At 41.7% G+C, this 25,595-nt stretch overlaps 1 protein-coding gene across 1 annotated transcript in view; it reads left to right on the forward strand.

Moving 5' to 3' along the window:
* Positions 1-25,595, forward strand: part of CWH43 (cell wall biogenesis 43 C-terminal homolog) — a 72,969-nt gene that overhangs the window by 25,222 nt on the left and 22,152 nt on the right. Inside the window, 7 exon segments of the mRNA XM_067734693.1 lie at positions 1,967-2,046; positions 3,836-3,941; positions 5,005-5,140; positions 7,476-7,625; positions 12,745-12,889; positions 17,755-17,816; positions 22,815-22,970. Of these exon segments, the coding sequence (XP_067590794.1) occupies positions 1,967-2,046; positions 3,836-3,941; positions 5,005-5,140; positions 7,476-7,625; positions 12,745-12,889; positions 17,755-17,816; positions 22,815-22,970 (835 nt within the window).

Below are 25,595 nucleotides of genomic sequence, written 5' to 3' on the forward strand. Positions count from 1 at the left end.
TTGTAATATCATATGGCATAGTGTCACTGCCTTAAAAATCCTCTGTGCTCTGCCTGTTCATCCCTCCCTCCCCCTGCCAATGGCAATGACTGTCCGCTTTTTTTTTTGTTTGTTTTGTCCTTGTTTTTTTTTTTGCGGTACGCGGGCCTCTCACTGCTGTGGCCTCCCCCGCCGCGGAGCACAGGCTCCGGACGTGCAGACCCAGTGGCCATGGCCCACGGGCCCAGCCACTCCGCGGCACGTGGGATCCTCCCGGACCGGGGCACGAACCCGTGTCCCCCGCATCGGCAGGCGGACCCTCAACCACTGCGCCACCAGGGAAGCCCGACTGTCTGCTTTTTTAAAAAAAATTAATAGATTTTATTTTTCAGAGCAGTTTTAGGTTTACAGACAAATTGAGCAGAAAGCGTGGAGTTCCCATATATCGGCTCACACTCCCACCTCAGTTTCCACCATTATTAACATCTTGCATTATTGTGGTGCATTTGTTGCAATTGATGAGCCAATATTGATACATTATTATTCACTAAAGTCCACAGTTTAATTAGAGTTCACTCTTTTTTTATATGTGTTCTGTGGGTTTTGACAAATGTATAATGACATTTATCCACTATACAGTATCATACAGAATAGTTTCACTGTCGTAAACATGGTAATGTGCTCAACCAATTCATCCTTCCCTCCTTCCTCCAGACCCTGGCAACCACTGACCTCCTTACTGTCTCCATTGTTTGCTTTTACTAGAATGTCAATCTTTGTCTTTTAACTTGAAATGTAATTTATTTTTGTCGTGATTTCCCTTGTGTTATGATTTATTTCCATACTCTTACTTTGCTTTTTCTACTTTCTGTAGGTGTATTATTCCTCTTTTTTCTTCTTGCTTTTGCATTGACTGAGTTTCTTTTTCCTTTTTTCTTATCCTTCTCCTCTCCACTCCTGTTTCTAGGTTGGAAATTATACCTTCGATTTCTTTTTTTCAGTAGTTGGTTATTTTTTTCTCAGAACATTAAAGATAGTATTCCCCTATTGTCTGACTTCCATTTTTTGCTTTTGAGAAGTCAGCCATCAGTGTAATCTTTGCTCTTTTGAAGATACAGTGGCTTTTCTCTCTGGCAGCATTTGAGATTTTTCTTTGTTTTGGTGTTCTGAGTTTCACTGTAATACATCTGGATGTGGATCCAGCCCCTCCCTTACTTGCGAGTGTTTGGGCTTTTTGAATCTGAAGAGTCACTTTTTTTTATCAATTCTGGAAAATTCTCAGCATTATTTCTGCAAATATTACCTCTTTCCCTTCTCTCCTTTTTTGACTCCAGTTAGATATGTGTTGGATCTTCTTATTCTCTTCTTCATGTCCCTTAACCTCTTTCATATTCTCTACCTTTGTTTTTAAGCTGCCCCTTGTACTAATTCTCCATTAAGTTTTGTCTAATCTGCTTTTTATCTTGTCCATTGAGTTTCTAATTTTAATTGTTATAATTATCATATAATTTTATTTCTAGAAGTCTAATTTCTTTACAAATTTTCTTGCCCATTAATTTAATCTCATATTTCTTAGTTATCCCATTGAATATCCTCTTTTATTTTTCTAAACATGTTAAGCATGCTTATTTTATATTCGATTCTAAAATTTTTAATATCTGAAGTATTTTGGGTTTGATTCAGCAGGGTGTTTTTGCTGTGGTACCTGCTCATGGAGACTTGCTTTCTTGTATATTATTTCTTGTATATATTTGTGATTTACTTTTATTTTAGTTCCTGGTTCTTGGAACATTTTTAGGGAAGCTTCTTTGAAACCTGAGTTTAAAGTATGGGTTATATATGCATGTCACACATGAAAATTAACCCAGGAACTAGACATTGCCCCTTTACATACAATCTTGGCCAATAAATTCAATATTTTCATAAAGTTATTTTTTTAAAAAAGAAACTTAGTTTCTTCTAAACAATTATTTCAGTTTCTGTTTAGTTTTGTGGCTGCTTGTCAGTGTGAAGTTGTTGGGATTAGGACTACGGCATAAAACCTATGAGAAGAAATTGGGAAGAGGGGTAAGTCATTAAAAGTTTTGGTATAGAATTTTATATGATATATGGCCTACAGAGCACAGAAAGGAGTTCTGACTTTATTTTTCTTGCAGTGGAAGCCACCAGAATACTTCACGCAGGAGCAGGAAGAAATATGATGTATATTAACTTGGCTGCTCTGTGAAGAATGGATTGTAGAGTAGAAGCAGGGAGATAAGTTATGAGGCTTTTTCAGTTGTCCAGGAGAGAGTCCCTGGAAGTTTGGATGGGAGCCGTGGCCCTGGAGTTGGAGAGGAGTGGATAGACTTAGAATATATTTTGAAAGTAAAGCTGATAGAAGTTGCTGATGGATTAGATGACACTGAATGAGAAGAAGGAAAGAATCAAGGATGACTTCTATGTTTTGGCTTGAGCAACTGGATGGAGGGTGGTGGCATTTACTGACGTGGGAATAACAGGTTTTGGAGTGATGAGAGCCAGAGTTAATCATAGGTATGTAGTTACATGAAAAGCTATAACTTGATGAATATAATCATGCCTCTCAAAGTCTCTCTTGATGGTTCTGTTCTCTTTATAGGACATTCAGTAAACTGAGTAATATTTCTTGCATAGAGATGCGATTCACACCTCACTGCTGTAGCACAATGAGCTGTTTAGGTTAAGTGGTGGCCCTCCTATGCAAAGAGGTGGTGCTTACCCTTCTCTTAGCTTGAACTTGTGTGTTCCACTTTGAGTTGTTTTTTTCAGTTGTGGTGATAGAGTTGGTCTAATGTGGCCATACTCTTTCACAGGATCCCTGTTGTTGATCCGTTGGTATTAATTTGAAATAGATGGTTAGTGTTGGGCACTGCATTCTCTGACTGGACCCATGGGCTCAAAAGAGGACTCTTCAGAGGGTGCTGTGCTCCTGAACCTTGGCCCTGCCAGCACAGTGGGGAGCAACACCACGTATAACGCAGAGTTGGCAGACCACTCTGTAAATATGGTAAAGGACACTGTGTATCCCTCTGTGGTCTCATTCTCTGATATAAGGGTAACCCCTTCCTGCATATGCTTGTTATCATATTCATGCATTTCTTTATATTGTTATTACACATGACTCACCTCTATACAATATTGTATTTTTCCATGTTTTTAACTTTATCTAAATAACATCTGACATATATATTTTGTAACTTAATTTTTTTTGTGTGGTATGTGGGCCTCTCACTGTTGTGGCCCCTCCCGTTGCGGAGCACAAGCTCTGGACGTGCAGGCTCAGTGGCCATGGCTCACGGGCCCAGCCGCTCCTTGGCATGTGGGATCTTCCCAGACCGGGGTACGAACCCGTGTCCCCTGCATTGGCAGGCGGACTCTCAACCACTTTCACCACCAGGGAAGCCCTGCAACTTAATTTTTTATTTAAAATAATCCTGGTGAGATTCATCCATATGGAAATATGTAGCCCTAATTCATTTATTAGGGCTGTGTAGTATTCCATTTTATGTATGATCGTTTTTTTATTCATTTTCCTATTTTTCCTATTGAAACAACAGCCAGGTTGTTTCTAATTTTTTGCTTTTATAAACAGTGCTTATCAGAAATATCACTTTCTAAACATTCTTCCTAACTTGCAAGCCTAAGCTAGAAATTCACAGATTATAAAATACCTACTAGCAAATATCTCCTTATTATTATGCATTAGCTGTGGGCAGATGCCTAAAAAATATCCTTTGCTGAAATACGAATTTTGGTGGAGAGAGGTGGAGAAGAGTGGATCACTGAAACTGCCATTGTTCATTCATCCTAAATTATCATTAAAACAATTCCTCAGGCACCAGCCACAGAGGTCTTTGCCGCCATCTGGCCTTTCAGGTTTGGCTTTGACAGTGAAGGGTGGTCTAATTTAGAAAGATCAGCTCAACTGCTCAGTCAAACAGGTAAGTCTTACTGAAATTATTTCCAGGTTTTGAGAAACTCCTACTGTTACGTTTATTTTGAGCAAGATCATAAGTAATAGGAGGAGGGTTTGCTGGGTCACAAACTAATCTCTTAAAAGGGCTTTACTTTGGTGGGCGGCTACAGGAGGATTAAGCTTCTGTAACCACATCTGTGTTTGCTTGAGAGCAATTAATTCAGTTGATTCTGAACAAAGTCTCCTACTGGGTATCTGCAGGAGAATCTTGTCTTGCCTTTGCTCTTGGAAATGCCCCTGCTAGTGGCTCCTGTCACTTGGGAACCCACTGTTGGGGACCAGAAAATTGTCAGATGAAAAGGCAGAATGGGTTGGAGTGATACTCATTTGCAAAGCAAATTGCTTTCTAGAGCCTGAGGGCCAATTTTATTTGTTTCCGTGCCCTGGGGTACTCATCTTTGGATGAAACATCCTTTAAAATATGTGGGTGTTTTGTTCTTAGATCAACTACATGGAGAATGGAGCAAGAGACTTAAAGGGCTAAACTGTTCTAGTTATTCCTAATGATAAGCATGTCTCCTGAGAAATAGCTGAGGGTCTATATGATTCTAATGCCATTAAGAAATTTCTCTGGCCCTTAGTCCTTTAGTCCTGATTACAGGCCTCTGGGGCACATCTGACCAGGGTATCTGAATAAACTTACTTCTGTGTCAATACGATGGAGGTGTTTGCCCAGGAATAAAACACTACTGTATACTCTATTGTTTCTGAACATAAATTGGATATTTGAAAAAGGTATTAAGCTTATTTGAAATTTGGAGAATGATGTTAATATTTGAAAATTTACAAAAGTTATGTTTTTATCCTTTCCTACTTTTCCTCAAGGTGTCCCATGTTTTAATTACATTCAAAATATGGTAAAAAAAATTTTACAGCTCAGATTTGAAACAGTTCACTTTAGTAACTCATTAGGAATTACTCTGGTTTTTGATTTACGAGTAAAGGCAGGGGATTAAAGAATCAAGTTTTGCTAATTGTTTTTACATTGCTATGGTTAATCACCATGTGCATTTTTTTTTTCTGAACAGGTGCAGATCTCATAACAATTTTGGAGAGCAATGCTTCTAAGCTCTATATTGGGAACAATGACCTGACCATGTGGTTAGGGGAGAAGCTGGGTTTCTATACCGACTTTGGTCCAAGCGCAAGGGATCACACTTGGGGGTGAGTGTCCCTTCGGAATTAATCCCAAACATATCCCTGAAAGACTAGGCAGCATGGGCTTGGAGTGGAAAGTTGATATTGTTATACCTTAGTCCTATGAATATGTCCCAGTGATGCTTCTTGGAGGATGAGGAGGTGCTGTAGATATGCATATTCCATCCCGTTTTAATGGCTTCCCTTTTGCTGGATACTTTCAATTCTTCACTCTTATAAACCATTTAGTGTAGGAGCTGAGCACTAAACGTGTCTGTCCTGGACGCTGTCCTCATGGAGTTACATTATAGTGTGAAGAGACGGAAAATAATCATGGACACACAAATAAATAATTTAAGACGATGGTAAGTGCTGTGTAGAAAAGGAGAGCGGCTGGGTGGGCAGGGCAGCAGGGGATGCTGCTGTAGGTAGCGTGCTCAGGAAGGTCTCTCTGCCGCCCTCATGATGGAGAGGACCCAGGACCCACTGTGGGAGGAGCCAGTGTAAAGACTTGAGGCCAGGTCAGTCTTGGTGTGCCGGAGCACAGGGTTTGAGGGGGAACTAGTAAGAAAGGAGGTCAAAGGTGGGCCCCTGATCTTACAGGGTCCCATAAGCCATGCTTAGCACTGATTTAATTCAGTTTTTTAAAAAAATACATTTATTTATTTAATTTTATTTATTTATGGCTGTGTCAGGTCCTTGTGGCTGCACGCGGGCTTTTCTCTAGTTGGGGTGAGCTGGGGCTACTCTTCGTTGTGGTGCGTGGGCTTCTCATTGCAGTGGCTTCTCTTGCTGCAGAGCACGGGCTCTAGGCACGTGGGCTTCAGTAGTTGTGGCTCACGGGCTCTAGTTGTGGCTCACAGGCTCTAGAGCGCAGGCTCAGTAGTTGTGGCGCACCGGCTTAGTTGCTCCACAGCACATGGGATCTTCCCGGACCAGGGCTCGAACCCATGTCCCCTGCATTGGCAGGATTCTTGGCGGATTCTTAACCACCGCGCCACCACGGAAGCCCTTTAATTCAGTTTTGATAGGAAACCACTGGAGGATTGTAAACACGGGAGCAATCTGATCTGATTTACATTTTTGAAAGATCATTCCGGCTGTTCCTAGAAAAACAGATTGTCAGGGGCAGGAGTGGGAGCAGGGAGACAGGTGATGAGGTAGAGGCATTAGCACAGGTGAGAAATGACAGTGGGAGGCGTGGAGATGGAGAGAAGGGGTCAAACTCAGGAGCTATCTTGGAGCAGGGCTGACAGGACTTCCTGATGGTTTAGATATCGGGGCTGGAAGTGACAAGGATAGCACCAGCGTGTTTTACCTGAGTCCCTGATAGGAGATGATGCCCTTTAATGGGACAGGAATGACCAGGTGAGCATCAGGATTGTGCTAAACTGAAGATGCCCCTGGACGGTCAAGTGACGTCCATAGGTGCTTGTGTGCAGCCTGGAGGGCCGAGTGGGACAGCACAGGCTGGGCCTGTGCATTCAGGGATCATCACTGTGGGCATGGTTCTGTCAGAGGAGCTTCGGGAGGAGGCCAAACAGTGCACCCAGCCTGAGGTCTGAGCTCTGATCATCCTTTCCATATGTAGTTCTTTGACTTAGAGTGAGGCGGAACGGGTTTTCCTATCTTTATCGGACCATTTGTAATTTCTAATTTTGTAAATTGTTGCACTGTGTCCTGGCTGGCAAGGTCATACATTCTCAAATGCGTTGATTAATATTAGAATTGTTTATGCAGATAAGTTGCCAGAGTAACAGTGCTAGTAAAATGGAGTTTGTGTATCCTAATTCTGCCCTTTTCGTGTTTCCATAGCACTTATTATTTTTTTATTAATTAATTTATTTATTTTTGCTGTGCTGGGTCTTCATTTCTGTGCGAGGGCTTTCTCTAGTTGAGGCAAGCGGGGGCCGCTCTTCATCCTGGTGCGTGGTCCTCTCACTATCATGGCCTCTCTTGTGCGGAGCACAGGCTCCAGACGTGCAGGCTCAGTAATTTTGGCTCACGGGCCCAGTTGCTCCGCGGCATGTGGGATCCTCCCAGACCAGGGCTCGAACCCATGTCCCCTGCATTGGCAGGCAGACCCTCAACCACTGCGCCACCAGGGAAGCCCTCCATAGCACTTATTAAACAGAGTTGATAGTGTTGTTCTTGGTGACACAGTGAGACGTGCTGAATAGCCCAGATGCAATGAACAGTCCGGCAGACTGCCCCATACCTCTCCGCCACATTATTGCTCTCAGTGCCCCTCAGTGGGATGCTTGAAGTGTGCACATCCCTCTTGAACACATATTCTTAGTCCCGTTTGCATGATATGGTGGGACCAATAGTGACACACGTGTTTCTTTCCATTGGAATACAGGATTATGGTTTTGTCAAGATACCGCATTGTGAAATCAGAGCATCACCTTCTTCCGTCACCAGAGGGCGAGATTGCACCAGCCATCACTCTGACTGTTAACATTTCTGACAAACTGGTGGATTTTGTTGTGACCCACTTTGGGAATCACGAGTGGGTTTCTTTGGTCTTTCTCGAACTACACAAATGCCAAGAAATATTATTAACACATTACTTTGACTTCCATGCCTTGACCTTTCTTACTTTCTTCTTTTTTTTTTTTTCAAAGTATTTTTCTCTGTGTTGCTGGTTTTAAAAATCAGGCATAGAGGGAGTTCCCTGGTGGCCTAGTGGTTAGAACTCTGGGCTTTCACTGCCGGGGCCCGGGTTCAATCCCTGGTCCAGGAACTGAGATCCCACAAGCTGTGTGGCCCAAAAAAAAAAAAAGAAAAAGAAAAAGGAAAAAAAAATCAGGCATAGAAACCTTTGAGATGCAGGCAGTCCTTAAGGATGGCACAAGGCAGCATGATGGCCATGTTAGCCAGCAGTTACTGAGCAGGTGCTGTGCTAACTGCATTATTGTATTTAATCTTCATTTTGTATAACGTTAGTACTATTATAGCTCCATTTTACAGATAAATAAACTAGACTGAAGGTTAGAAGACTTGTCCAACCTGGGTCACACAGCTAGGAATTAAGTAGGCCCAACTCAGAGCCTGCAAGTGCTTGAAACCACATGGTAAACCAGACTACGGAAAGATGAAATTCCCTTTTCCTACAGGATTACTCCAGTTGGAAGTATTGTTGGGATTTGAGAGTACTAAATAACATTTCTTTTTCCCTCATGTTTTCAGTCAACTGAGAGGTAGGCAGAGGAATCTGGCAGGAAGATCAAAATAGCTCTTTTGATTCTGATAAACGTATTTGGACAACATGGCTTAAGTGTGTCCACATGGACCTGCTAATACATTCCCCCAACAATACATGATGCTGGCTCCCCCAAAGCAGCTGGCCTACCTGGCAGGGGCAGAGTCTGCCCTGTCAAACTCTCCCCTTAGTGGAGAAGATAACACAAGGAAACACCCTTTGTGCAAACCGGCAGGTTCCCGGGAGAAGAGTGAGGAAGTGTTTGCGACAAGCATGCCCAATTTATTCTTACAAACTTAATTAATTACAAAATCCTCCCAAGAAGTAAAGGGTGAGAGGGAGAGAGGCCAGAGATGATTTTCTGAGTCGGTTCGCCTCCAAGGAGACATGAAGAATGGGGAATGAATTTTATCCCCAAAGAATAACATTCACAACCAGTGACTTAGTACTGAATAAATCATGAATAATGCCAGCAATATGTTGTTAAAGCAAAGATAAAAGTATATAATTTACACTCTACCATACTAAACATTCTCTAATAGTAATTGAAAACACAAATGCAAAGTGCTTAGCGTTATAAAATACAGCGTATGGGCCCTGTCCACATTAATGATACAAGAGCCACAGAGCTTTACAGTGACATACAGAACATTAGAAAAACAACAAACAAAATACGGGTAACAGACATATTCGTTTTGTTTAGGTGAAACTTACAGTATGACAGAACCCAACATTGTTGTACTGTAAGTTTCACATAAGCAAAATGAGTATGTCTGCTACCCATATTTTCCTATTACTTCCCTTTTTCTCGCAGTATTACATGGATCTGTGAAAGCGTACTTGACTGTTTTCTGAAATAAGTCAGAGCATAAGGAATATAACCCAACCATTCAAATGTAATTAATGTGAACTGTTTGCTAATCAGACTCTTGCTGGTCTTCTTAGAAGTGGGAAGGGTGTTTGGAGGACGGATGGTATAGACAGTCCACATCTCTGTAAAAAGATGTTTGAAGAAACGCTTTCTGTTTCTCCCAGCAATTTTCAGGTTGCAAGTATAGACATTCAGAAATCATTCTGCTGAGCTTAAATTGCACTTGAATTGGGTTTACCTTTTAAAAAATAGGCACTTTTGTGTTTAAAGGTTGCAAGGTCTCAACCTAAGAAACAGTTGAGTATACTCCATCCTGTTTTCCTTTGCTTTTTTTCCCCTGCCCCCTTTAACTCCCTCTGACCTCTAAAATGTGAAGAAGAGACTTGTGAGGGAAGACTAAAAGATAGTCCTCAAATTGTTTGGAAAAGAGGAGGGAAGGATTACCTTTCCTAACTTTCTATTAACCACATATTTAAAGCCCTGTAGCTAACAACCTACCCTTTGCTTATTACCTTCCTCACTTGACTTAATAATAATGATGACAACCACAACAGTAATGATAATAGCTAGCACCTGTCGAGGAGATGTGACTGTAAGGGAAGAGAAGGGAAGCAGTATAGTTTAATGGCTAAGAGCGTGAAACTCCAGGACCTGGAATCAGACAATCTGGTTTGAATCCTAAGTCAAGGTGTATCCTTCACCAAATTATTTAACTATCTTGAGCCTCAGTTTTCCCATCTGCAAATCAGGAGCGATAATCCTACTTATAGGATTCTTGAGGGAATTAAATAAGATATATTATCTCATGCAAAGTATGTGTAACTGCTCAATTAATACTGGCCATTATTATTAAAGCAAATCAGACACCTCTAAGTGTGAAGCGCATTGAGTAGCTTTAAAAAAAAGTCATTCATCAAACACGAATCAAGCATCTATTGTGTCCCAAGCACAATGCCAGGTGCAGCCTTTTCCCTTAGAGCCTTAGCTCTTGTCTCACTCTTTAGAAGCCCTGTCCACTCCCAACAAGTGACATGAGAAAGTTCATGCTTCAAATAACTTGTGAAGCCGTCACTACATATTTTTGCTTGCCTTTGTTTTTATAATACTAGATAAAAAATTCTTACTCTGAAAAAATATTTAGTGATTTCATTTTCTAGTGATTATGGCATATAAACATAAAATCATATTAGGAATGAATGACAGAATGCTTATGCATGTTGTTAGCTGATTCAACGGGATTTCTAAAATTACTGATGCCACAAATATCTCTTTACAACCAATAAACAGAAAATAGCAGCATTCCTTAGAAGTTACTTAGGTATACACCATATCTAAAATTGGTATTATTTTAGGTAATTAACTGAGCCACCAGTTAATTACCGTGTTTGTTTCTTAAAACATGCATAAATGTACAAAGAAGAAAGAGCACAGAACCTGTAGTCTGTAGTTACAGTTTTGGTTCTGTTATAAGATAAACTCAGTGAGCTCCAGTTCCCTTGTCTCTGAAAATCAGATAAAATTATTTTTTCTAACCCACATCATAGGGCTATTGGGCTGATCAAATATCAACAGATAAGAACATAAAACGTGTTCAATCTCTCTCTTTCTCCCTGTCTCCTAATTCCTCCCCCTCCTTTCTTTATACCCATACATACATATAGGTTTTATTTTTATTATTATCACTGGATAAAATTTATCTCCTGAGAAAATATAAAGCCAAATTCACAGATTATTTTCCAATAATATATTGCTAAAACCTATTTGAATGAAAGCTCTATCTGTGGTGCAGTGACTTTGACATTCTCTAGATTGGATTTGAATCCCAGTTGTGTGTCAGAAGGAATAGAATTCACTGCAGACTTAATGAAGGGACTACTTACCACGATGTTGGAAGGGTCAGAGGAACAGATAAGAGATGCTGAGGTACTCAGACACTAGTAATGGTGGGGAACCAGTACCATCCTTAGGGCTGAAGGGACAGGTAGAGGAAACAGTGTTCCCAGAGCCCCGTTTGATCTGGAACCAGAAGAGGGGCCACCAGGCATGAGGAATGCAGCTCGAAGAAATACTCCAATTTCTCTCTCTTCCTACCCAAACCTCACTGGAAATTAGTAGACAAGGAAGCCCAGGAGATGAAATTTGCAGAGACCAGCCTCCAGGGCATAGAGAAGGGCTGGGAATGGATCTAGGCAAAGATGTTTAGCAAATGGTCATCCTTTTCACTCTTCTGTTTCTTGAGACATCTTTTAATAGCGCTCAGATGTCTATACGTAAGAATGGATAAGCTTAGTCCTGTCTTCTGATCCTACCTCAATGAGGTTTCTCCAGTCTTCTCAGCTCTTGGTGATCTCCCTCTATCTTCTTTTGTCATTGATTTTTCTTAACAGTCATTTATTAGCTGTCTTACTCCGTAAGTGCCTGTGTTGGTCTGCTGCCTATTTGCCTTTGGATCCATTCCCGGTTCAGCTCCCTTCCAGCTACAGATTGCAGGAAACCACATTTCCCAGAGTCTGTTGTCTTCTGGCTTCTGGGTAGGTTTAGCCAATGGGACGCACTAATGCAAGGCTGGAGGGCTGGAGGAGGGGAGGAGACAGAGTACTTCTCATTCGCTCTCTCTTCCTTCTCTGTTGTCTCTGGCAGCAGCTAAGTCTCTTCTGTGGCTCCAACTCCTCCTTCAATGGCCCTGGATCCTTCTGAGTAGCTTCCTCCATAGTACCATTTCCCACCATTTAGGACTGGCTTGTGGACTCTGGGAATATCACCTCTTCCTGTTGTCCCTCTAGCCCTAGAGGTGGTAGAGGTTTCTCACTGCTACTAAACTCTAGTTGCTTCACTGATTCCTGTTTGGCTTCCTATCACCTAGTAGCCAATCCCTTGTATTAAATTCACTTTGTTTGAAACACCTAGAGTGGTTTTAGTTTTTCTTGCTGGATCATGCAGATACGATGTCCCTATTTTTCCCCAGACAGACTGACTATAAACCCCTCAGAGCCTTGATGTACCTGCCTGATTGTCTCAGTTACACACTTACAGTGCTTAACATGATAAAAGCAGCACACTTAGCCAGTATTTGACCAGGAGAGCCAGGGAGGCTTTCAGAAACTGTTCAGTTGAAGGAGCTGAGTAGGTTAACAAACCTGATGTGTTCTGTGAATGTTAGGATTCTCCCTCTTACCGGTACTCCTTGCTTTTTTTTTTTTTTGAACTACTAATCTTTAGCTGTAATACTGATGACCAGGTCTTAGATTATTGTTATAATTTCTTCTGATGAAAAGTTGAGCAATTGCTGTTTTTAGATATTTCTATCCACTGGACTCCAAATGATTTGTGGGGAAAGGTCATGTTGTTCTTGGTCAAGTCTGTCAGCCTGCTCAGTTGAAGCACTATAGCTGTCTTGCTCATTTGCATAACATTAAGTCAGTGTGTCCCAGTAGGAATTATTCTGGGTTTGTGCAGTGTTTGAAGATATTCTTTGGGAACTTAGTTAGGTACCTAATATTTTTAAAAAATTGTTTTGCAAATACAGTAAAGAGGTATATTTTTGCATTTTTTCAGAGATGACCTCGATAGGAAACTTCAAGCTATTGCTGTTTCAAAACTACTGAAAAATAGCTCTGAGCAAGTGATATTTCTGGGATATATCACTTCAGCACCTGGTTCCAGAGATTATCTACAGCTCATTGAACGTGGCAATGTGAAGGTAACACAATCTTAATAGGATTTCTGATTTCTTAAATAAAATATTTCTTCTTCATGTTTTGAAAAACCTAACCCAACATTGTAATATGTATCCTGATTATCTACTGCTGCATGGAAAACTACCAAAAAACATACTGGCTTTAAGTAGCATTCATCTCTTTGCTCATAAATCTGCAGTTTGGACAGGACTTCGTGGGGATAGCTCATCTCTGCTCCACACAGCTAGGCGGCTCACCTGGGGACCGGAGGAGCCACTTTGCAGATGACACATAAGTGGCAAGTTGGTGGGGCTGTTGACTAGGAGCTCAGCTGGGGCTTCGGGCTCAGGGTCCTGCTTCCTCTCCGTGGGCTGCTTAGGCTTCTTTCCTGCGTGATGGCTGGGTTCTAAGGGTGAGTGTCCTAAGAGAACCAGGAAGAAGTTGTATTGCCTTGTATGACCTAGACTTGTAAGTCATATAACGTGATTTCTGCCGTCATCACAAGCCTGCTCACATTCAAGTGGAAGAAACATAAACCCCATCTCTTGATGAGAGGAGTATCAAAGTCACATTATAAGAATGCCATATGGAAAGTGGATTATTGTAGCCGTGTTTAGAAAATACAATCTGCCACATTGTACAAGTTAATCATGATGAGAGTAAAAGATAAAATGGCATACAGAGAGGCTGGCTGATCAGGGCCTCACTAAATGACACTGAATTTGTCCTTACCTGTCCAGGTCCAAAACGGTTGAATTTCTCAGTGTATCCAGATATAATCATACTCTGGGAAACTGACAGACAAATCAAATCCTTGAGACATATATACACTAGAAGGTTAAATGCATTCGTTTATAATGAGAAATACAATTATTATATTTAGTTAAGCCCTATGTAGATTTCTTGGTCCTTTACATGTCTTTTTTTTTTTTACTTCATTGTCTTGAGATAATATCTGCAAACAAAAAATCTTAACCATTTTATCAAGTGCTTGGAAAGACAGGTGAGAGAGAACGTTGTATGATGAGGGTATTCTGTATGTGACAGAAAACACAAAACGACAGTGGCTTAAATAAGAGAAGTATAGCTCTTTATGTAAAAGTCTGGGCAGGTGATTCACCACTAGTACGGCACTTTGTGGTATCAGGAGTGTGCTCCTTCTATCTTGTGGCTCCACATTACAAGGCTTCCACTCCCAAGTTTGCCTCATGGTCCGAGACGGCAGCATCCTTGTTCTAGTTAGCAAGAGGGAGGAAGGGATACAGAGGGGCCCAAGAGCATGTGCAACTTATCTCTAAGGCAAATTCCAGGAAACTGACCTCTTCTACCTACATTTCATTGACTGGAGTTTAGTCATTGGCCATACCTCACTGTACGGGAAGTTGAGAGATGCAATATTTAATCTTGATACCCTTATACCTAGCTAAAAATCCTACAACTTTGGAAGAGGGGCAAGGCAGATATTAGGGAGATGAGTTAATCTCTGCCCTGGTGGATAAGGCAGAAGTGGGGTCAAGATGGACTCCTAATTTTGGCTTTGGTTAGAGGGTTTATGATGGTGACCCTTATTATTATAGAGAATACATAAGGAAGAAGAGTTTTGCAAAGAAGATGAGTTCAGCCTTAGGCTGAGTTGAGGCATCTGTGGGATACTAGTGGAGCTGTCCATTAGGCAGCTGGACATATGGATCTGGAACTGAGAAGGGCTGTCAGGACTAGAGGTACAGATTAAGGGGTTGCCACCATCTAGGTGATCATTAAAACCATGGAAGGGGATGATATTGCTTATGGAGTTAGAGATTGCAAGAGGAAGACCAAAGAAAACTCCTGATAGAGTCACATTTAGTGTGGCTATCATGGGGGTGATGGGTGAGGGAAGAGGAGGGAGATTATCTCAGAAGAGAGATTAAGGAGAAGTCAGAAGAGTAAGAGGAAAATCTGGAGAGTGGAATCACAGGGGTTGCATTAGTTATTTATTAGTGCATCACTGTGTAAGCTACAAACCTTAGTGGCTTAAAAAGAACAATGGTCCAATATCCTCATGACTGTGGGGGTCTACCGAGTGGTTTTCTGTTCTTGCCTGCGTTCATTCGTGGAGTCAGCTGGTGGCTGTGGCTGGGGAGGTCTGACATGTCCCCCACTCACTGGTCTGGGGCCTCGGTGCTGGTTGTTGGCTGGACCTCTCTCTCCATGTAGTCTCTCATCACTAGCCTACCTGGTGCCACATTTACCAGCTTTGTGACCTTGAGGCAAGTTATTTAACCTTTCTGGGCCTCAATGTCCACATCTATAAAGAGGGGATAGTAATACCTATTGTATCATACGGTTGTTGTGAGGATGAAAATAAAGTAATGCCTGAAAAGCCCTAAGCCTTGCATGTAGGAGGCACTTAATAGGTGGTAGCTACATGTTTGTATTATGTATGTCTGGCTGTATGTATCAAATCACATTAGATAAATGTGTAAGTATATGGTCTATAAAGTATAGAAGACTACTATACAGGATGATATTTGGCAAATTTAAGAAAAAATTGATTGTATCCTAATAAGAGAGAATTTGTGTGTGTGTGTGTGTGTAAGAGGAATTTTATTTGATTTTTATTTAATACTCTGTTGGGTTCCACTGTCACAGTCAAAAGTTGTGTCAAGATTGGCAGTGGACAGACACTGTAAAACTCTTAGAGGAAAACATAGGCAGAAGACTCTATGACATAAATCACAGCAAGATCCTTTTTGACCCACCTCCTAGAGAAATGGAGATAAAAATAAACAAATGGGACCTAATGAAACTTAAAAGCTTTTGCACAGCAAAGGAAACCATAAACAAGACCAAAAGACAACCCTCAGAATGGGAGAAAATATTTGCAAATGAAGCAACTGACAAAGGATTAATCTCCAAAATTTACAAGCAGCTCATGCAGCTCAATATCAAAAAAAACAGCCCAGTCCAAAAATGGGCAGAAGACCTAAATAGACATTTCTCCAACAAACACATGAAAAGATGCTCAACATCACGAATCATTAGAGAAATGCAAATCAGAAGTACAATGAGATATCACCTCACACCAGTCAGAATGGCCATCATCAAAAAACCTACAAACAATAAATGCTGGAGGGAGTGTGGAGAAAAGGGAACCCTGTTGTACCGTTGGTGGGAATGTAAATGGATACAGCCACTATGGAGAACAGTATGAAGGTTCCTTAAAAAACTAAAAATAGAACTACCATACGACCCAGCAATCCCACTACTGGGCATATACCCTGAGAAAACCATAATTCAAAAAGAGTCATGTACCAAAATGTTCATTGCAGCTCTCTTCACAATAGCCAGGACATGGAAGCAACCTGAGTGTCCATCGACAGATGAATGGATAAAGAAGATGTGGCACATATATACAATGGAATATTACTCAGCCATAAAAAGAAAGGAAATTGATTTACTTGTAGTGAGGTGGATGGACCTAGAGTCTGTCATACAGAGTGAAGTAAGTCAGAAAGAGAAAAACAAATACCGTATGCTAACACATATATATGGAATCTAAAAAAAAAAAAAAAGTTTCTGAAGAACCTAGGGGCAGGGCAGGAATAAAGACGCAGACGTAGAGAATGGACTTGAGGACATGGGGAGGGGGAAGGATAAGCTGGGACGAAGTGAGAGAGTGGCATGGACTTATACATACTACCAAATGTAAAATAGGTAGCTAGTGGGAAGCAGCCACATAGCACAGGGAGATCAGCTCGGTGCTTTGTGACCACCTGGAGGGGTGGGATAGGGAGGGTGGGAGGGAGATGCAAGAGGGAGGAGATATGGTGATATATGTATATGTATAGCTGATTCACTTTGTTATAAAGCAGAAAGTAGCACACCATTGTAAAGCAATTTTACTCCAATAAAGATGTTAAAAAAAGAAAAGATTTGCAGTGGATTCTTTTTTTTTTTTTGTGGTACGTGGGCCTCTCACTGTTGTGGCCTCTCCTGTTGCAGAGCACAGGCTCCGGATGTGCAGGCTCAGCGGCCATGGCTCATGGGCCCAGCCACTCCGCGGCGTGTGGGATCCTCCCGGGGCACAAACTCGTGTCCCCTGCATCGGCAGGTGGACTCTCAACCACTGCGCCACCAAGGAAGCCCTAAAAATATTTTTTAAATTAAATTTTAATAGTCAAATTTAGTCAACATAGTCAAAAGTCAGGTATATTTTTTAAAAGAAGAACATGAATATTTCTTTAGTATAAAAGCTCCATATTTAGAATTTTGCCAACACATTATAGAAAAAAAATGTTTATGTTCTGATTTTCTGATGAAAAGTAACGCTAGTCTCAAGCTTTCAACGTCAAATAGACTCATGATTACTTCTGAAACGTGTGTTGCCAGTGACTCAATTTAACAAACAGACTGAGCTCCTGACAAATGCCAGCCTTCATGCTGGGAACCAGGGAGCCTAGGTGATTGAGTCTTTCTGCTCAGGAAGGGGAGAGTGGAGACATCTAAACAATTAACTATACAGAGTGGTGTAGCTGGTGCGCATAAAGGACTACACAGGATGACCGATGAGCATGCAGTCAGTTCTGCTTGGGATGAGAGACTTGGAAAACTGTGCGGAGCCAGTACCGTGTTGTGATTGCTGCCTAACTCTCTCTCTAGATCACCTTCATGTTTTACTCCCAGCATCTCATACTGGGGCTAGATGGGCATATGGTAGGTGCTCCAAAAATATCTATAGAACGAATAAATGATTTTGACCTTAAAAAATCAGTAGGAATTAGGCAGAGAAAATAGCATGCACAAAAGAAAGGCATATTTATTACTGTAGCTCACGCATTTTCTTGGCAATTCAGAATACAGCACCGTTTTTAATGCTTTAAACATTCTCTTCTCTCTTCATTATTAGGACATTGACAGCACAGATCAAGACAGATGGTGTGAATATATTATGTATCGAGGGCTGATCAAGTAAGCATAGGTGTTTTTTGTTTTTTTTTCTTTTCCTTTTTTTTTTGAATTGTTGTTTTTCTTAATCTACTGTTATTGTGATCTTTTGGGTCTATCCTGGAAGGAAAAACTTCCTGGAAGCAATTAGTTAATTGTGTTACTTTTCATAGACATTGATTTGACTAGTTACCCAGTTTAACATTTTTTTTTCAATGTATAGCCTAATGAGTTAAGAAGGAGTAAATGGTTAAGCAAATTAAGTTTAATTATACAAAGAAGATACTGTGTGAGTTATTAAGCCTGATCATTATGTAACTGTCAGTACATGTTAGCAATGGCACCATTTTTTTTTTTTTTTTTTGCGGTACGCGGGCCTGTCACTGCTGTGGCCTCTCCCGTTGCGGAGCACAGGCTCCGGACGCGCAGGCTCAGCGGCCATGGCTCATGGGCCCAGCCGCTCCGCGGCATGTGGGATCTTCCCGGACTGGGGCACGAACTCGTGTCCCCTGCATTGGCAGGCGGACTCTCAACCACTGCGCCACCAGGGAAGCCCAGGAATGGCACCATTTTTGACTGTATGCCATGGTGGAAACAGCATGGACCATGGGCTTGAATTCCAGCTTTGCCAGCTTCTAAACATGTAATCTTGGGTAAGGTAACTACCTTTTTGGAGCCACTACTATATTGTGATGAGCTCTCAATGTACATTATATTTTAAAAAAATATCACCCCCTATCATCCTGTATCAAAAAATTAATATTATCCATATATATGTAAAAATTCAAAAATACTATAGCTGAAAGATCTCAGAATTCAAACACGTAGCTGTGTAAATCTGTTTTGAAGGCAGTGTTGCTTTAAACAGAGCAGAGAGCAGTTTAATATCAAAAAAGGGGCTAATCAATCAATCATTTATTCAGCAAGTATTTATTAAATACCTATTACATGATTGACATTGTTCTAGGCATTGGGGATATAACAGGAACAAAATAAAATCCTTGACTCATGGAGCTTCCACTCCAGTGGAAAGAGACAGAAAGTAAGCACGTAAGTAATAGACTATGCCAGGTGGTGATAAATGTGATAATAAGGATGAATAAAGCCAGGTAAGAAGGACGGGGAGTACCGAGGGTGGGCAGGGTCGCTGTTCTGATGGGGTGCTGTTCAGGCAGCAGCCTGAATGAGGGGGAGTCCGCCTGCATACATCCTGAGAAGAGCATTCAGGCAGAGGGAAGAGGAAGTGCAAGAGTTTTAGGAAGGCATGCTTGGTATATTTTGATAACAGAGAGGAGGCCAGCACGGCTGGAGTAGAGTGAGATGGGAGGTGATGTGAGAGAGGTAAGGAGGGACAGATCTTGTTGACAGTGATGGATTCACAGGCCCCTCCACTTACAGGGTTCTTTAGTGGATGCAACATGCTGGCGACCATCCCTGAAACTCATCCTGAAATTCCGTTAGTACAGAATCTGTTTGGAGCTGTTTGACCTGAGAACTCTAACTACCCTCCTTGGGGCAGTGCTGGGAACTGTGGGACAGTGGGGCCTTCTAGGGGGGACCTCTCTGGGCCTTACTTCCTCCTCCATACAGAGCAGTTCATCACCCAGAGACATCTTGGCATTGCCTGCCTGAAGAGGGGAGCTGGTGTGGAACTGATCACCCCTTAGGTAATCTGTTCTAAGATCTGTGATCTGCATTGATGAAAGAAATGGTTGCCTTCTGGAGATGATATAGAATCACAGGGTCAACTTCTCTCCCTTTGGAGATATGCCTTGTTCACTTATGAGTCACAGTCTGGTGAAAGCAAACCATTAGGTTCTACTGTTCTTTACCCCATTTGCCATTCAACAAGTATTGATGGAGCATAATGTATGTCAGCCACCAGGGGTATAGCAGTGAACATTCAGAGAAGCATCCCTCAACTGGCTGAGGGAAGATAGACAATGATTGGAATGATGGAGTCAATAATTCCATTGTGTCTTATTTTAGGAGGTGATAACTATAGCGAGGAAAACTTGAGCAGGATAAGGAACATCCAGAATATGGAGATGGGATACAGTTGTAAATAGGGGCTTGGGTAGGTCTTAATGAGAAATTGACATTAGAGCTAAGATTTGAAGGAGTGGCCCATGTGGCTGTCTGGGAGAAGACCTTTCCAGGTAGAGGGACCAGCTAGTGCAAAAGCCCAAAGGCAGGAGGGCTGATGTTTCTGAAGAAAAGTGGTATTCGTGGGGCAGGAGTGTGTATATGGAGATGGAGGTAAAGGAGGTAAGTGGGGAGTGTATGGGCAGCGAGGGAATGGAGCAGGTCTTGTGGACTCTTATGAAGGACTTTGGATATTACTTAGTAAACTGGTTCCTGGATAATTTCATTGGTTCATATGCTTAATGAGGTGGCCAGGGAGGCCCCTGAGATGCTAAGCTCATTCTGGTTACACTAATAATTCAGAAACTCTAAAGACCCAGCACATGCCCGTATGGCTGCAGGACAGATAGCTTGACTATTATTTTGGTGTTCCCAAAACATTAAGGTGGGAGGGAGCATGCTAGTTTTGTAAAGTATATGATATCTCAGATTGAAAACACTGCTTCTATTTAAATTCATATTAAAGTGGTTGCTTTAATGGGGTTATTAGAATTTCTAGAAGACAGTTTATGATATAGACTGAAAAAGGTATATATTCAAGATGTAAAAATTGTTAGTTGCCAAGGGACAGGGGTATTTATAGTACCAGTGTCCATAATAGTTGATCACTGGGCTCTGTTTGTACATTTGTGGCCCAAGACCTTCTTTGTCTCTCCTTAGGAGAGTGGGATGGCAAATATATGTGTATATTTAGAAATATTTGGAGATATATATATATATATACACACATACATATAGTAACTATGACTGTCAGAGATGGTATAATAGTCTGCTTAGGCTGCCATAACAAAATACCATAGACTGGGTGGCTTTAACAACAGAAACTAATTTTCTCATGGTTCTGGAGACAGAGGGAAAGAGCATGCATGCTCTGTGATATCTGTTCTTTAAGGACACTAATCCTATTGGATCAGGGACCCACCCTTATGAACTCATTTAACTTAATTACTTTCTTAGAGGCTCTGTCTCCAAATATGGCTACACTGGGGCAGAGGGGTTAGGGCTACAACATATGAATTTGGGGGGAGGGAACACAGATGTTTAGTCTGTAACAGACATGAAGGTAATTTTGAAAATACCAAAATTAATGAAGTTAGGACTACTGTTATTCAGTTTCTGTCCACAAAACCAATTCTATAAACTTTAACCTTGATCATCTAATTCAATGCCCTGCTCTCAGTAGGCACTTGATAAATATTTACTGGACAACAAGGAGAGAGTCCCTGTTTTAGTAGAAGATTTGGATTGTCAGGTTCCTTATCGTCAAGGACTTTTTGAAGGCTGTGTCTATGAAATGGGTTAGAAGTTTGATCTTAGAGATTTGGGAAATAAATAACCTAGATTTACTAGAGGCAGTGACATAGAATTACAGGGAACTGCACAGATTTGGGACCTGAGCTTAGACAAATGCATTAACCTGTCAGACAACTCAGACCCACATCTGATGCCATCATAGCTCTTCTCTTACCTGCTGTGGTGGGCAGATTTGCTGCCTCCGCTGGTTCCAGCTCTGGGTTTCTGTCTCTATTTTGTATGGAGTTACAGGTTTTAAGTGTTCCTCCTACTGCCACTGTGGCCCAAGCCCCCATCGTCTTTTACCTAAATTGTTGCAGTGGCCTCCTAACTGTTCTCTCTGCTTTGACCCTTTCCCTGGAGTCTGTTCTCTACACAGTAGCCACTGCAACTCTGCACAAAACTCCTTGGATTACCATTTCATTCTCAGAAGAAAATCTCAAGTCTGTCAGGAAGGCTTTGCATCATCTGCTGCCCCCACCCCCGTGCAAACTCAGGTTTCCCCTATGCACTCCACTCCAGTCATTGTGGAGTTGGTTCTCAGAAAAGCCAAGCGCATTCTACCCCAGGACCTTTGCATTTGCTGTTCCCGTTCCCTAGAACGCCCTTCCTCCAATACCTGTATGGTTTGCTCTCTCACTTCATTCAACTTTTTGCTCAAATGTCACTTTGTCAGAGAGTTATGCTCTGACCATCCACTATAAAATAACAGCCTCTGCCACCTAGCATGCCCTGTCCTCTGTACTCCGCTTGTTCCCCCATAGTACTTGGGTACTGGTCACCATACATATATACATATTTAATTTGTTCTCCCCAACTAGGATGAAAGCTCTATGAGGGCAAGACCTTCGTTTTGTTCACTGTTTATCCCCGGTACCTGAACAATGCCTGCATGTAATAGGGACTGGCTATGTATTTGTTTTTTAAATAAGTGAATGACTGAAGCTGACATTTTTTAAGAGGCAAAGTATAAATAAAATAAAATGAATTCTTGGCTGCTCATGATTCTCCCATTTTTCCATGTGAGCTTCTCGATAACTATCCAGATAGATAACATCTACAAAATGCTTTGAATTTCCTGGAGAACCAAAAGATGTAAGCAAAAACAAGATGTACAATTTTTTCAGACATGAAAATTGTGCAATTTTTCAGGCATTAAAAATCTTTTATTTTAGATGTTCCAATGTGAATGAAAATGTGCACGAGGTATTTGGATTTTTTAAGGTAAGAAAGAATTTAGGCCTGTGCTCCTGTCATTCTGAAGTATTCCTGCTATTGAAGCAAAACAAATGTGTGAGAGGCGATTGTACAGACAGAGTATTCATTAGTGTAATAAAGTGGAGTACGTTTGCCAAGTATGTTTAGTTAATTAAACCTATGTGCATATTCCTTATTCATTTATATCATAAAAGCAATATTGTGATAAATATTTAGAGTAATATATCAGGTTAATTCTAGTGATATACAGAGTAGAGTTAGAAATGGGAAATTGGCTTAATAATGAAGGTGTTATCTATAATACTAGATCTCATCAGATTTCTGTATGATAATAATATCTTTACAAACCATTTGTTTCTGCCACAGATTGGGTTATGCAAGAATCTCCCATGCTGAGCTGAGTGACTCTGAAATTCAGATGGCCAAATTTAGGATCCCTGATGATCCCATTAATTCTAGAGACAACCAGAAAGTGGTCACAGACCCCAGGGAAGTTCCCGAGAAAATTCACTTCAGTCCCAGGTGAGTGAGTTCCTTTATGTTGTGAACTACAGCTATAAGATTGCCCATCCCCTCTAGGGACCTAAATATTACCTCACAATGAGCTACAAATTAGATTCGGTTCTAGAGGTTTATTCATGTTAAGGGAGCTCCTGGTAAAGATTATGACATCCTACTTGGGTTGAAGTTACTATCCCTGCTTTCTGGGATAGAGAAACGTGTTGAAGTCCCAACCTCAGGCAAAAAAGATCAATGGCACCATCACCATCATAATAGCTAATATTAAAGTGTTTTTGTGTCCTAGACCCTGTTCTAGATGTGTCATGTGTTGTCTCGATTAATCCACATTGGATTAGTCCTCTTGTTATCCCCATTTTAGAGGTAAGGAAGCTTAGGCCGAGGAACATAACTTCATCAGGGTTACGTGGCTGGTCAGTGACAGAGCCAACAGGTGGGAAGGAAGCCTGTTAGCATCATTGGGTTGCTGTGATTCTCAGTGCTGGCTGCACTTAGACTCACCCGGAGAGCTTTTAAAAACTCCTTCTGCCTGGGTCCCACCCCAGACCAATGCATCAGAACCTCTTGGTGATACATGGGCTTTGGGTTAAAAAATAATCTTTTCAGGTTATTCTGATGTGCAGTAAGAATTGAGACTACAGAGAGTGGATTATTTATTTCCATTACAGATACTCTACCCTCTGAAATATGTTGGGTGTTGTTTAGTTTTAAAGAGAGGTTATCTGAGAAATCTGTTTGCAGCAAGACATGTGATTTGGAGTAGTTGCTCTTTTTTCTTCCCATGACTGGATAAGGAGAGGAAATGTCTGCCTGAAACCAGACCCAGAACATGTCATATACCTTGTTAGTATTATTTGACATTTCTACTCCTTTTACCAGCTAGTAGCTATAGAAACTTCTCAGATGTCATTTTGTTTGGGGGGGAAATGACATTTATCCATTCTCTTTTTCTTCCTTGTCTCTCCCTACAAGAAAAAACTCTATCAAAGTGTAGGCAGCAAACGTAAGGAGAGCTATAGCCAAATCTTGATTGGCTTCAGTCACTGTATTTGATCTTGCACTTTGTAACTGCAACGTGGCTATGAAGAGCATAGGCTCTGGGGAAAAGCTGCCCAGTTCAGACCTTCACTTTTTGCCAGTGAACAGCTGCGCAACTGTCAGCAAGTTGCTTAACCTCTCTAAGCTTCAAATCTCATCTGCAAAATGGGAAAAATAGTAGTGCCTGACTCCTAAGTTTTTTCAAGGTTTGAATGACACACAAAGTTCTTAAAATACTGCATGGTAAATCCTCCAGAGCCAGTAGCTGCAATAGCAGCAACAGTATTTTTAGAATGCAGTGGGAAATTCTATCAATTTATAACATATATTGCTAAGTACAGCATTTCTCCAAATTGTTTTTCTTAAATATTTGATAAAAAATAGAATGTGGGGTAACCTAAGAAAGTTTTACTATGAGACAGAAAATAACAAAAATGTCTTACCTTTTTTTTTTTTTTTTTTTTTTGGGGTACGCGGGCCTTTCACTGTTGTGGCCTCTCCCATTGCGGAGCACAGGCTCCGGACGCGCAGGCTCAGCGGCCATGGCTCACGGGCCCAGCCGCTCCGCGGCATGTGGGATCTTCCCGGACCAGGGCACGAACCCGTGACCCCGGCATCGGCAGGCGGACTCTCGACCACTGCGCCACCAGGGAAGCCCATGCTTAAAAATAGGAAATGGATTTTTTGACAAGCTGGAAGGATCACTTACAGAAATCAAGCAGCCTTACATCCCTCTTGGAACAAAGCAGGGGAAAAAATGTTTCAAGATTAAGTCTAATTGTTAGAAGAATAATGTGTACATATAACTGTTGTTGACCCAGCAGCTGCAGCACGCCCATTGCCATCCTTCCCTGAGCTATGAAAGCATCGTGTCTCTTCTCTGGGTTTGCATCACTCCCTGGCTGTACAGGACACGCTCTGTTGATGTCTCCAGTCAGTCAGGCGACCAGTTGTCAGGGAACATACCTCTGCACACAGAGGGGTCCCACAGAGAGAATTCTTCCTAGAACCAAGCAGGTAGGTGATGGGGAGAATTCAGCCCAAAAGCATTATCTCTGCGAGGAATAGTGGCTTGAATGTTGTTCAGGGGGCCACACATTACATCTTCGAGCTAGAAGGGCCCTGAATGTTGTTTGATCTCTTGGGGCAGAGATAAAAATTCTAAGAGAATTTCCAAAGGTTTTATGTCACAATCTAAGGAGGTTCCTGGGATCTATTTAATAAAAACGTGTTGAGCACATCACCATCTGCAAAACACGATGTCATACTTTGGTGGTTTTAAATATGTCCACAAGTGATTTGGCACTTCCTTCAAAAGGTGGGGCCTGGGGCTTCCCTGGTGGCGCAGTGGTTGAGAGTCTGCCTGCCGATGCAGGGGACGCGGGTTCGTGCCCTGGTCCGGGAAGATCCCACATGCCGCGGAGCGGCTGGGCCTGTGAGCCATGGCCGCTGAGCCTGCGCGTCCGAAGCCTGTGCTCCGCAATGGGAGAGGCCACAACAGTGAGAGGCCCGCGTACCGCAAAAAAAAAAAGAAAGGTGGGGCCTGACTGGCCTCTTTCTGAGTGTGGGCTAGACTTAGTGACTCACTTT

The sequence above is a fragment of the Pseudorca crassidens genome, chromosome 4, assembly GCF_039906515.1.
Source record: "Pseudorca crassidens isolate mPseCra1 chromosome 4, mPseCra1.hap1, whole genome shotgun sequence".
In the NCBI taxonomy this organism is placed as follows: domain Eukaryota; kingdom Metazoa; phylum Chordata; class Mammalia; order Artiodactyla; family Delphinidae; genus Pseudorca; species Pseudorca crassidens.